At 26.2% G+C, this 12,744-nt stretch overlaps 1 protein-coding gene across 2 annotated transcripts; it reads left to right on the top strand.

Annotated features, from left to right (window-relative positions):
• The first annotated feature begins 714 nt into the window (after nucleotides 1–714).
• On the top strand, nucleotides 715–8,564 carry LOC132931995 (patatin-like phospholipase domain-containing protein 2). Of its 2 annotated transcripts, XM_060998154.1 has the most exons (12): nucleotides 715–1,043; nucleotides 3,438–3,550; nucleotides 3,621–3,740; nucleotides 5,534–5,722; nucleotides 6,377–6,460; nucleotides 6,530–6,709; nucleotides 6,803–6,975; nucleotides 7,068–7,231; nucleotides 7,321–7,438; nucleotides 7,818–7,958; nucleotides 8,154–8,224; nucleotides 8,349–8,564. In XM_060998154.1, exons 1-12 carry the CDS (start codon nucleotides 884–886, stop codon nucleotides 8,375–8,377), a joined length of 1,542 nt encoding a protein of 513 aa, XP_060854137.1. In that variant the 5' UTR covers nucleotides 715–883; the 3' UTR covers nucleotides 8,378–8,564. The 2 variants fall into 2 exon arrangements, with proteins under 2 accessions (XP_060854137.1, XP_060854138.1); XM_060998155.1 differs by lacking the exon at nucleotides 8,154–8,224.
• Nucleotides 8,565–12,744: the final 4,180 nt, after the last annotated feature.

Raw genomic sequence — 12,744 nt, forward strand, 5'->3', positions numbered from 1 at the left:
GTGGAAAAATCAATTGTTGTGTAATTGTTGTATTTAAACATAGGTATTTAGTTAATAATATTTATAGTGTATTTACTAATTAATAGACTATACTACAATAGTATATTAGTATTTCACAATTTCACTGCTTCAATATAAGTGTTTTTATATTTATAGAAATTGGTTAGTAACTATAGTAAGTAATTACTAACTACTAACTTGGTAATGAAGTAAATAGTAACATAAAAACAACAATAGCTCAAATTGCTGCTCCATGCAGTTCAAACTATTACAAATTATAATGAAATGTAATAATGATATTAAAATTAAACATTAGATATTATACATTTATAGATATTGACATAATATTGTGATAACTGACAGATAACTTGTAATATAAACTAATATCACATGACCAAAACTCACATGGAGCGCGCGCGCGCGTACACACACACACACGTACTAAATTTAATAAATTTAAACGAGTACCTATATATGTGTTATTATTGCGACAATGTATCGCTCATTAATTAATATTATGTACCTATAAATTATCAGTATACAAATAAAATGATTATATTAATTATGGTTATTTCAGTTATTTGGGAGGGGCATAATAATGTGGGCTATTGTTATTATACAATCTTGAATCTATGAGATCTTCAAAAAGAAACAGAAAATCTCTTTCGTTAAACACTAATCAGTAATATTAAATCGTGGTTGATAATTATTTGTAATTCTTAAAATTAATAGTTATTAAATTGTATTAGTTTTTGTCCAATTTATTACTTTAAAATAATTTAAATAATATAACATAATATTCAACACGGATTTTCAAATCAATATAGAAGAAATTCTCATACTTTCTTAGTATAATTTATCCGTGATTGTTAACAATCAAAATATGAATATATCGTTTTCTGGATGTGGATTTTTAGGCATATATCACATAGGGGTGGCATCGTGTTTAAAAACTTACGCGCCGTACCTTTTGGAAAATAAAATTTGTGGCTCGTCCGCAGGTGCCATTTCTGCGTGCTGTCTGCTTTGTGACATACCTCTTGGTAAGTTTTTAACTAATTCGTAAATTTAATATTTTACTTAAAAGTTTAATTTTTAGTTACCTATAACGGCTATAACCTTAGTCCCTAACCGATACAGTGATAGAACTATTATACTAAGTTGTATATTATGGACTATGGTATGAACTATGAAATGTGAATATGATACTAATATTATACTACCTAATACCTATGATAATTTTACATAAATAATTATTATTTTATAATATACAATTTTTATATCTCCTGTCTTTTCTTCAACTGTCCCATAAAATATCTCTGATATCGTTTTTTTTTAATACTTCAAACTTCCTCTATACAATATTATATGTTCATTTGATTAGGTACCTATTGTCTATTATAAATAAAATCATATTTTAGATTTTGAGCGGAGCAATAAATGTATTGATTTTAAAATGGCGTATATTATTTTTTGGTACCTAATAGGTTGACAGATCATCAAAAATGTTTTTCGTATGCAATACTTTACAATTGAATTCAAATGTAACATATCTTTAACAGTGACTTAGGTAGTAGGTACCTACTCAATGATGAGGTACACTCAAAGCCTATAAATACTATACAGCGGAGCGATTATCTTCCTACTTTTTTTAATATTATTATTTATTTTATTACCTATAGGCTATAAATAATAGCTAATTTTTTTTTACTATAGAAACAACGAGAATGTTGAATATAAACCGACAAAATATTATGTATTTTATATTTATCTATTATCTATGTATAATGTATATAGTGATGACTTTTTTGTTTGAATTATTATTCGTTATTATTAGTTTAAGTAATAACTAGTCAACTAGAATACTATATACTATACAGTATATAGATCAAATTGGCTACAAAAAGGTTAACTGAACTAACCTTACTAACCTTGAAATTACAGAAAAGCAGCTTTTTTCCCCTTATTAAACGTGTACCTACATATACTTAGATAAAAAAATTCTCTTAGTTGTAAAATCATTTGTTCTGCTCAAAATATAAAATTATTTGGTTTATGTTATAATCAAATAATCATCACTTATATATTATATTATTAGATATATCGATATATGTATATGTTAAGTAATAATATAATTTATTTAAATTCAAATCACGCGATTAAACATATTATCACGGTCCTTATAATATTTAGAGTCAACTGTCATAACGAATTATAATAATAAATGTCCAAATACATGATTGGTATCAGTAGGGGTTGACTATATTTTCCTAATTTATGATGAAACGAATGTTATACATTTAATATAATGACTAATGAGTGTGTCAAAAAGGTGCATCAATCGCCATTAAACGATTAATAAGAAAGCTATAACATAATTTCATATTAGAAGTTTAAAATTCTTATAAATCTTAATTTTACTTATTAGTAAAATAGCAATTGATTATAGTTATTAATTTATTAAACATATTAGTGGTTAGTGGTTAGTGGTTACTAATGACTAACGACCAGGACGGTTGGGAGGACCCCAACCCTCTATAGTCTATACCATAATCCTCAGTAGTTAGAAGCTCATTGAGATATTTAAATCCCTACTTTCGAGCCAGCTAGTGAGTCACTGAATATTTTAATAATTATTCACCTTATTATAAGTCAGGGACCCACTGGAAGGGGGGAGTGGGGGCAATTGCTCCTCCCTGAGAATTTTTGTGTCATTTACGAAATTGGAAGTTTTTTACATAAAGCTGATCTTGGGTATTCAGCGACTAATCGGCAATCCTTGTATCAGTTGTATTTATCAAGTCATATAGGAGGTATTTAATCGTAAAAAGAGACATAACGATTATTTTCATTCGCCGAGTCACTTTTAGCTGGTTCATACAGCTTGACCGTTAGCGCGGACGAGTCAAAACTCAAAATAATTAATTTAATTAATTTATTTACTTCAAACAAAAAAAGATTTCCATTGCTATTTGAATAAAATAATAAAATATGATGTAAATTCAATCAAATAAAGTTGTTTTTTGTTTAAACTTTATTATGTTTTTTCTTATAAATATTAGAGCTAATAGTGTAATTTTATATTAACTTATTAAATTAGTTTTGATTTTTAAAAAATTATTAATGATAGACGATAGTATTATAAAATATGAGTAGATGAAAGATGTAGCGGTAAATCTTCCTATATAAGTATTCAAGTACTTACAATTTTTTTTTGCCCCCCCCCCCCTCCCCTAGCTACATTTCTGTGGGCGTCCCTATTATAAGTTATTGTTATCCAGATAATATAAATGATACATAGCCACACAAGAACTTTTAAGATCTTTTTGTGTTAGGTTATTTTTACACATATTATTCATACACTCTGCAAAGCTACCTTGGGGCAATGTAAATACCAATAGTAATTTACGTACTTAGCTAAGTGTTCTTATTTTTAGAATTGATGACAAGTCAAATGTTAGATATTGTAAAAGAATCAAGATCAAAAGCATTAGGCCCATTTAGCCCATCTATGAACATAACAGAACATTTATACAATCGTCTAAATAAGGTTAAATAACTTTTTTTTTAATATTTTGTAATTAAATAAATTAGATGTATTATAAATTTTTTCCTTGTAGGATTTACCTAATGATGCGCACAAACGAGTGAGTGGTAAATTATTTGTATCGCTAACAAGAGTGCCAGATGGAAAAAATGTCATTATATCTCAATTTTCTAGCAAAGAAGAAGTAATTCAAGTAAGAAATTAAAATTTACTACATTTTCCTTAGGTAGATCTAATACAACTTACAAGATGATTTATTTTATAATTTAATAGGCACTCTTTATTGACTATCAATCAAATAGTTTTAACGTTTTTTACTTTTTATTTTTTTATCATTTTTATTTAGAGAATTATACAATTTGTACACATTTTAGTACAATAAACATAAGATATTACATTTATAGTGACTTGTGGTCTACACGTTGTAGACATAGTGTAAGAACACTAAGAATCATCCAGTGATGGCACTTTGACATGGGTTTATTTTTTTACTTGAGTCTATAAGGAAGGTCACGAGGCCATTATCGGTTGAGCTTCCTGGGGGTAGGGGAGATTTTTTGGTAAGAAGATTAACAATAGATTTTGAATATTTTGATTAGAACAATTTTGCAAGTATTTATAAATTTAGAGTCGCAGTGGCGTGAAAAACATTTTTCAGACTTGAGGCAAACCATAAAATTTGACCACCCAACCCACTACCATCAGTTTTTTTGCAATTTTTTTTTTTTTGATTATTAAAATTATAAATATTAATATGTTTTTTTAAGGTATCTATATGATAAAATAGGCCATATTATTATAAAAAAACATCAACCATTATAAGATTATATAACAGTATAACAGGTTCTAAGTTGCACACGACACACCTAATAACTCACCCCGATTTTTTTCCTTGAGGAAACTGTCTCAAAAAATGACTGTTCGCACGCCACTGCAGAGTAGTGACATCCGATAGGAATAAATTAAAAATAGTTTTAAACCAAAATTCAATACACCATATGAAAAAAACAAAACAAATTTCACAAAGTATCTATTTTATTTTATGGTACCTACTTTGATATTTGATATATAGGTACATAATATCGGGGCCCCGGACCCCCCTAATATTTCGAAGAGTCAGGGCTCCGATACAATGCACCGCTTGCACCAGCGGTTTATCCGGCAATGGATAACACTGCACTTTGGGGGATTCTTGCAATGATTGGGGAAATACTAGAAGGTTCTGTTCTAGATCAGGGGGCAAAGTAACGTTTGCTTAAGTAAGATTTATAATACTTTTAGTAGGTAAAATCTTTTTTTTCTTTTATAATTTGAAGTCTTTACATAAAAACAAATATTAGCTGTAATTTTTTTTATATTTATAATTTTTAAATTATTTTTTGAATGATTGTGTAAATATTTTATTTCATATATTAAAGCAGAATATTTTTTCTGCGAATTTTAATACATCGAATAAGTAGGTAGTTACTTAGTTATAACTTATAAATAGCTAAATCGGTATCTTAAATGTTGTCAAGTAGAGTGAAAACAAAAATAGTTCCTAGTAAATCAACGTCTAGATTAGATTAGGGGTTAGTAAGGCGTCTGCTGTCTATATATCATATAGATATATCATTTTATGTCACTCCTCTAAACAGTCTAAACTTTAATAATAAATAAATAAAAATGTATTATATTTTAAGGTGCTATATGCATAGTTTATACTTGTAATACCTACTACAACTACTGTATTACCTACCTACTTAATACAATTATTATTTATTGTTATTTTAATTTCTAAGTATAACCAATAAAAACTGTTTACCTATGACCTATGCTAAATTACTATTATTATTGACTGTGATTAGCAATTACTAGTTATTACGTATTACCATTTGGCATTTACCATTGCTAGTTAGAATAGTTGTATTTAGTCTTAAATTTGAATAATTAGATAGTTTTAAACTGTAAATTAAAATATTTTAAATGATGCATTTAATTTTTCAGGTATTATTAGCTAGTGCTTTTATTCCAGTATTTTCTGGATTTGTGCCACCTTTAGTTGGTAAATATAGGTATATTGACGGTGGATTTACTGACAATCTACCTATACTTGATAAGAACACTATAACTATTTCACCATTTAGTGGTCTTACTGATATTTGTCCTCGTGACAATCCGATTCAAAAGTATTTAGTAAGTCAATTTCTTTTTAAATATATCAATATCATAGATTATATTAGCAATCTGTAATAATAATATACTTTTGTGTGCTAAAACCAAATTATAATGTGTGTACACTGTGAGCAATGAGCATGGGCGCTCGCAGGAAATTTATCAGAGTGGGGCATAAAGAAATTAAATACCAAAAAATACATTAAAAAAAGTTTATTCCTTGTAAACTACAAAATGTGTTAGAACTATATGAAATCAAATACCAACCCCACACACTAAAGTAAAAATATCGATGAAATGTTTATAAATCAAAACAAAAGTTAAAATGTTCAACATTCTATTTGAATTCCAGGGGGGGAATGCCCCATCTTGCCCCCTCCCCCTGGGCGCCCATGACTGTGAGCCACCCTATAGCAGGTTATAAGTGTTTTTAAAAAAGCTTTAAACATTTGCGAGTCTGAATGAATCTAATGATATAAATTTTATTGAAAACAGTTCTGTATTTTTTTAATCTATAAGGACAAACAAAAAATAAAGAACAACCACACATATAAATATAATATATATACATAGTTATTATAAATATATTTATTTATTTGTATTTGGTAAATAAGTAATCAATAATCATTGTACAATTTATAAAAAAAATATATAATAAATTTATTTTTGTTTTAGTTAAAGATATCAAATAATAGTTTTGAAGTGACTAAAACAAATTGTTTCCGAGTAGCTAGAATAATGTTTCCACCAGAACCAGAGGTATAATGAAAATTCATAGTAGATATTAAATTGTTTTTATTCTCATTAATCTTGCAAAATTATTTTTAGATGCTTGCTAAATTATGTTATCAAGGTTTTGATGACGCTTTAATATTTTTACAAAAATATAATCTAATTAACTGTAAAATGTGTTTAATTCGACGAAACTCTTTTATATTATCCAAGAAAAATATTTATGAGATGGCTGGCTACAACCCCTTATGTATTGATTGCAAATGGAATAATGCTGTGAATATTTTTATCAAACCCGACATATATTTTAATTGAATGTATATCGTATATCTTATTGTTTTATATTATTAGTTGATTATATATTTTTAGTTTTCTAAAGTACAAGGAATGCCTTATTTCATCACATATACTTTAGACAGATACATTGACTCACATAATAACATTTTGAATGAATTCTTAAAATCTAAAAAAATGCTATTAGCAAAATTATTCACCCTACCTTACATGGTTATATCAGATTTAGCTTGGGGATCTGTATTTAAGTAAGTAAAATTTTACTTGGAATAAACTGTAGCTTTAGGTATAGAAGTTTCAAAATAATTTACATGTACTAAAATACCTACATTTTTTTTAGGGTTATGCGTTATTTTAGACATTTTCAGAAGTCTATGTGGACATTATCTAAGTATGCTACAAATATTTTATTGCATTTTTTTGATATTTTTAGTGTACAAGGTTTAGAGTTTGTTAACAAAATATTATTCTACAGTTGTGTGTCAATCGAAACTAACAGAAAAGGTTAAAAATTAATCTTTTGAATTTCTATTGATACCTATTACAGTCTACAGATAAATATTTATATATTATACATACTTCTTTTCTTTCAGATTCACCCTATTATTATTATTACAATAAAAAGTTTGAATATTCAAGGTGTATAAGATGTTCAAAATATTGCCTACAATTTTTTATTGATTACAGTCTAACAGCTTCATCTATAACTATGTAAGACATTTTATTCATATAATATATTTATTTAAATAATTAATTAAATAAATGATTTTTAAAATTTAAAATGTTATTATATAATATTATATAAAAAATTTGTATAAAATAAAAAAAGAATTATTTTTAATTTTATTGAATACAAACACACATTTCAGACATAAAATTTACTATGAGTTTTCATTTAATATTATGTAAAGCAGTGATTCTCAACCGCCGGTCTGCGATTAAAAGGGTACTGTAACTGTATTACACCTTAAATGGACCTAACCGGTTCGCGACCGCAAAAAGGTTGAGAACCACTGATGAAAAGTACCTAAATATAAAAATAAATTTATAGCTAATATTTAAAATGATTTTAAACATTAATATTTTTTAGAGATTCTAGTGGTTATACATCAATTGAACTCTTTAAACACAAATGCCATGAACATGAAATTAAATCTATAAGTTTTGAAAAATATACTAATACATGTTGGAGTCTTTCTGTAACCCCAAAAATTGAATTAAAAACATCAAGGTTAGTACATTTTGTTAAATAGGTATAACATTTTGATTGAAATTGTTGAAAATTACATGTTTTTATTCATGGATTTAGTGAAATTACTGCTATTGAAACTGAATATACTACGAAAGAAGTATTATCTAAAAATCTTAATAAACCTATGCGTGACTTACCTATATCCTATAGATGTTTTAATTGATATGTTTATAGTTTGAGTAAAAGTCATACAGTTCTATTGATATATAAACAAACAGTTTGGAATCGTATTGCAACTATAATAGGTATACATTTATTTTGTTATCATCATATATAACTACTATAAACATTAAATTAAATTATTAATTTAGGGATATTACTTATATTTAATACTATAAAAAATTGAATATTAATTTGATTTTTTTTCAGATAGAATTAATAAACACGTGCATTTTTAATAACTATATTCACGATGTATTACATATTACTGAAGAGCCTACATACATTTTATTAGTTGGTTAAATTTATTGCATTCAAAATATTATTTTTATTTATACTTAAATTTTTTCATTGATTAAATATACTTAGTACTAAGTACGTTTACTTAGTGTATATTTAATCAATACCTTTTAAAAATGCTAAATCATTTAAATTAGTCACAAATAGATTTTAAAGACTAAGCTTTATTTATATTATTACATTTTTATATCTTTCTATTATCTTAATTTTTATTTTATACATTAACCTGCAATTTTTTTATTTTTTTTTCATTTATTTATTTTAATACCTATTAGTTAAGTGTCATATTACTCAATTACTGTTTTATTGTTTGTCACTTTTGTTTGCTTAAAATATTCTAATTATATTCTTATTAACCAACTGTTTTTAGTAAAACACTGAGTACCTAACAAAGGTAGTTAAATATTTAATATTAATATAAATATAGACATTCAATATTCTTGATCAATACAATAATCTGTTTTAATGCTATTACACTACTACCATTGATTTTATAAAATCAATGCTACTGCAGTACTACATTACTATCTAATGAAAATCATTGTAAGTGGGTTAGTCTTAGTTGGATATATTTCACATTAAAATTATTAGGTATTAATTTTGTTTTATTTTTAATCGTATAGGTATCTTAGTTTATCTATGTTAATTTAACACATATACAATTAATTATTATTTTTTGTACATTTACCTATTTTTCTAATAAAATGTTATAATTTATATTTTAAAGATAATTTTTTAATCACACTATATTCTATGATCTAATAATATATTATGAAAAAAAAAATTCAATAATGAATTACTATAAAAATAGGCATTTATTGTGAAATACAGTAAAAATAGTATGACATGTGGAACATTCGCACATATGACATATCAGAAAGAGTATTGCAGATGCAGGGTTGAGAAATCATTTTTGTTATGTATTATAGGTTAATATTTTTATCTAAGTGTATCCCTAATATTTTGCCAAATTTCAAAATATTTTGAATTTTTTAAAGCTATTTATAGACAATTGAAAATTTCGATTTTTCTAATTTTTTTTTTAAATGTATATAAAAAAAAATTGGCAATCCAAAAAATCTTTAAAATTGAATACAAGGTAAAGGTTTATTATTAGTTGTACTTATCGTATAGTAAAAAAAATCAAAAATTGTTATTCATAAATTTTTGTTTATAAGCATTTAAAGTTCAATGTTTATGAAATATATCAAAATCACGAAAATTTGCAAGGAATTTTGAAGTTGAAAATTCGTAAAATGTTTGTGATTTATACCTAAGGTTAAAAAACCTAATACAAGGTTATCCAAAAGTTTTCCTTCAACAACAGAAAAAAACATTTTAGCGTCAATTTAAAAAAAAATTTATGAGCGTATGAAATTGAATTTTTTACGAAATCTCGTAAAATAACGATATATTACAATTTAAATTTAGGTAATACTATAATAATATATTATATAATATATCTTACTAATTATTCTAGACTGGCAGATCAACTTTGTTCAGAATCGTTATTCGTATGTATACAATGATACCTGTCATTGCATTCAAATTTAACACATTCATTATATAGTGACCTACTCTTTATCTCTACTATACGGCAGAGCAATACCCTACCCACTTGCCCACCCTTTTTTTAATATAAATGTTCAAAAATTAATAAAGAACTTTGTATTCAATTTATAAATCTTTGTATAAAAAATATTGAAAATATTTTCGATTTTTTTTTAACTGAAAAATTAACAATTTATGAGGATTTAAATTTAACACATCCATTATAGTGACCTACTCTTTATCTCTATACTATACGACAGAGCGATACCCACTTGACTACCCTTATTTTTTATTGTTTGTCATCATAATATAAATTTTAATTATTCATAACTCAGTTAAGGTTGCCGGTTGGTGTTTTATAATTTATATAATATCTTTTTTATTTCACGATTTAATGTTGTTAGTTGTTTGTCAGTTGTTAAGTGGTGATATTATTACAAAATATGACAGAAATACTAAATGGTGGTAGTACTTCAGTTAAAACAATACATGACCTGATTAGATTGGCTACAAGATTCTAATAAAAGTGAAATTTTTTCTAACTTTTCTAAAGCTTTACAATTATTTGTAACACTATACCTGTTATATGTTGCAGTTGTGAAAGCTGCTTCTCAAAAATGGCTATTATTAAAAGTAAACTTCGAACAACAATGACCCAAAAAAGATTGGATTCACTGATGTTGTTATTTGATGAACAACTTAAAACTAATAATGTGGATATTAACGAGGTCATCGAAGAGTTTAAAACACTAAATGATACAATATGCCGAATGGTGTTATAACTAATAATTATTTCATTAATCATTATAACAATTAAAATCATTAAAATTAACTGTTTATATAAATAAAATAAAATTGAAAATTGCAAGTAGGAAAAATGAATTAATTGTATATTTGTGTGTGAGTGTGGTAATCATATATATGTATTCTGTAATAAATGTGTAATTAAATGTGCTGCACTTGAAGTAAAATCCTGGGACCCCCTATATGTTTATGGTATATGTATATTATATACGCATAACTTGCTAAAAATTGAGTAAAAACTAAAAATATCAAGTTTCATAATAGATCGATTTACTTAAATTTTTAAACTAACGGCGTTAAACCTGATTCGCTGAGCGTAAATTTGCTATGTTATACGTACTAATAAGACGGAGACAACACATGCGGGTATGACAACCTCTTAATTTTTTTATAATTTTTCTGTTTATATTGAAAAATACTGGACTTCTTTAAAATACAAACAAGATTTAATTTGCTACCTATTCCAAAGTCAAAACTACTCTCAAATTGACAATTGAAGCATTGTATATACTATATTTGTATTAACTACTTAACCACTTGCCCACTTAGGTAGTTAGCAAGTTAAGTTAAGGTATCGTGTCAAATACTAAAAAAAAACAAATCATAAAATCAATACAAACATCACTCGGGTTAGAAACTAAAAAAAAAATTTAATAACGCAAAATAATATCTCATTGTCCATCGAGTAACTTATTCTCTTCTCTGTTTTGAAAATGTCGAAATGTATATAATTTTCCATGACTTTTCTTGGTTGCCTGCTTTCATAGATAATATATAATGTATATATTAACTATGCCTGTTTTACCCTATATGGCTGTTTGATATAGTTCAAAGGTTTTACCTAACCTTCGTATCATATCATATGCACAATTTTAGTTTTAAATTTGGGGGGGGGCTATTATAATTTACATGTATGTACTGGGTGTATTCTCCCTGAAGGTGGAAGGAGATATATACAAACCATTTTGGAGGGAGGGGCTATGATTGATTTTGTGTGACCTTAGCCCTCCAAGCCCCCCTCAAATTGTGTTTATTTTTCGCATGTACTATGGGAATCTGGGCCATAGTTGGACGACGACACTGATGTCATAGACTCAACCTATACTGGCTTTACTCAAATGTAGGATGTCATTCGAATAAAATTGTAATCAGACGATTATTTATAGAGAATATTTTATTCGAATAATTATTTCACAATTATTCGTAATTTTCAAACATATAGTCAGGTATTTGAATAATTTTCGGTAATTGTACATACATGTAATATATTATGGTTGGCAGTGGCGTATCCAGGGGATATGCCCCCCCCCCCTTTGTTGGCCGTATTTACTATTTTTTGTTTTAAAGATTTATATTTATTTGTATGCATAAACGCATACTACAATATGCCTCATAACGTTTTAGACAGTATGTGTTCCCCCTCCCCCTAAAAAAATTCTGGATACGCCACTGATGGTTGGTATTTGGTAATTAAAACATATACGACAGGTACGTATTAAAAAATAAAGTTCGCTTTGTATTTTACATGTTTATATGTTTATATATTACACACTATTGTAAATCTCCTTTTATTTGGAATAAATAGAAAAATACTATAAATTAAGAAAATATAGAACTATCTAAAGAAGAAGCTATAGAAAGTAAAAAATTAGAATTATATATGGGTTTTTAATCATATTTTAATAATAATTTTATAATATTATAATATATATATAATATTTAATAATTAATAATACACCTGCTATACTAGTATTAAAATGAATATAAAGTTCTTTATTAACTTTTGATTTTTTATACAAAAAAAAAAAGGGTGGGAAAATGAGTATCGCTCTGCTATATATAGTAGAGATGGAGAGTAGGTCACTATAATGGATGTGTTAAATTTGAATGCAATGACTCAATGACATGTATAATTGTATACGAAAAACGATTCTGAACAGAGATGATTTGT

The sequence above is a fragment of the Rhopalosiphum padi genome, chromosome 1 (assembly GCF_020882245.1).
Source record: "Rhopalosiphum padi isolate XX-2018 chromosome 1, ASM2088224v1, whole genome shotgun sequence".
NCBI lineage: Eukaryota > Metazoa > Arthropoda > Insecta > Hemiptera > Aphididae > Rhopalosiphum > Rhopalosiphum padi.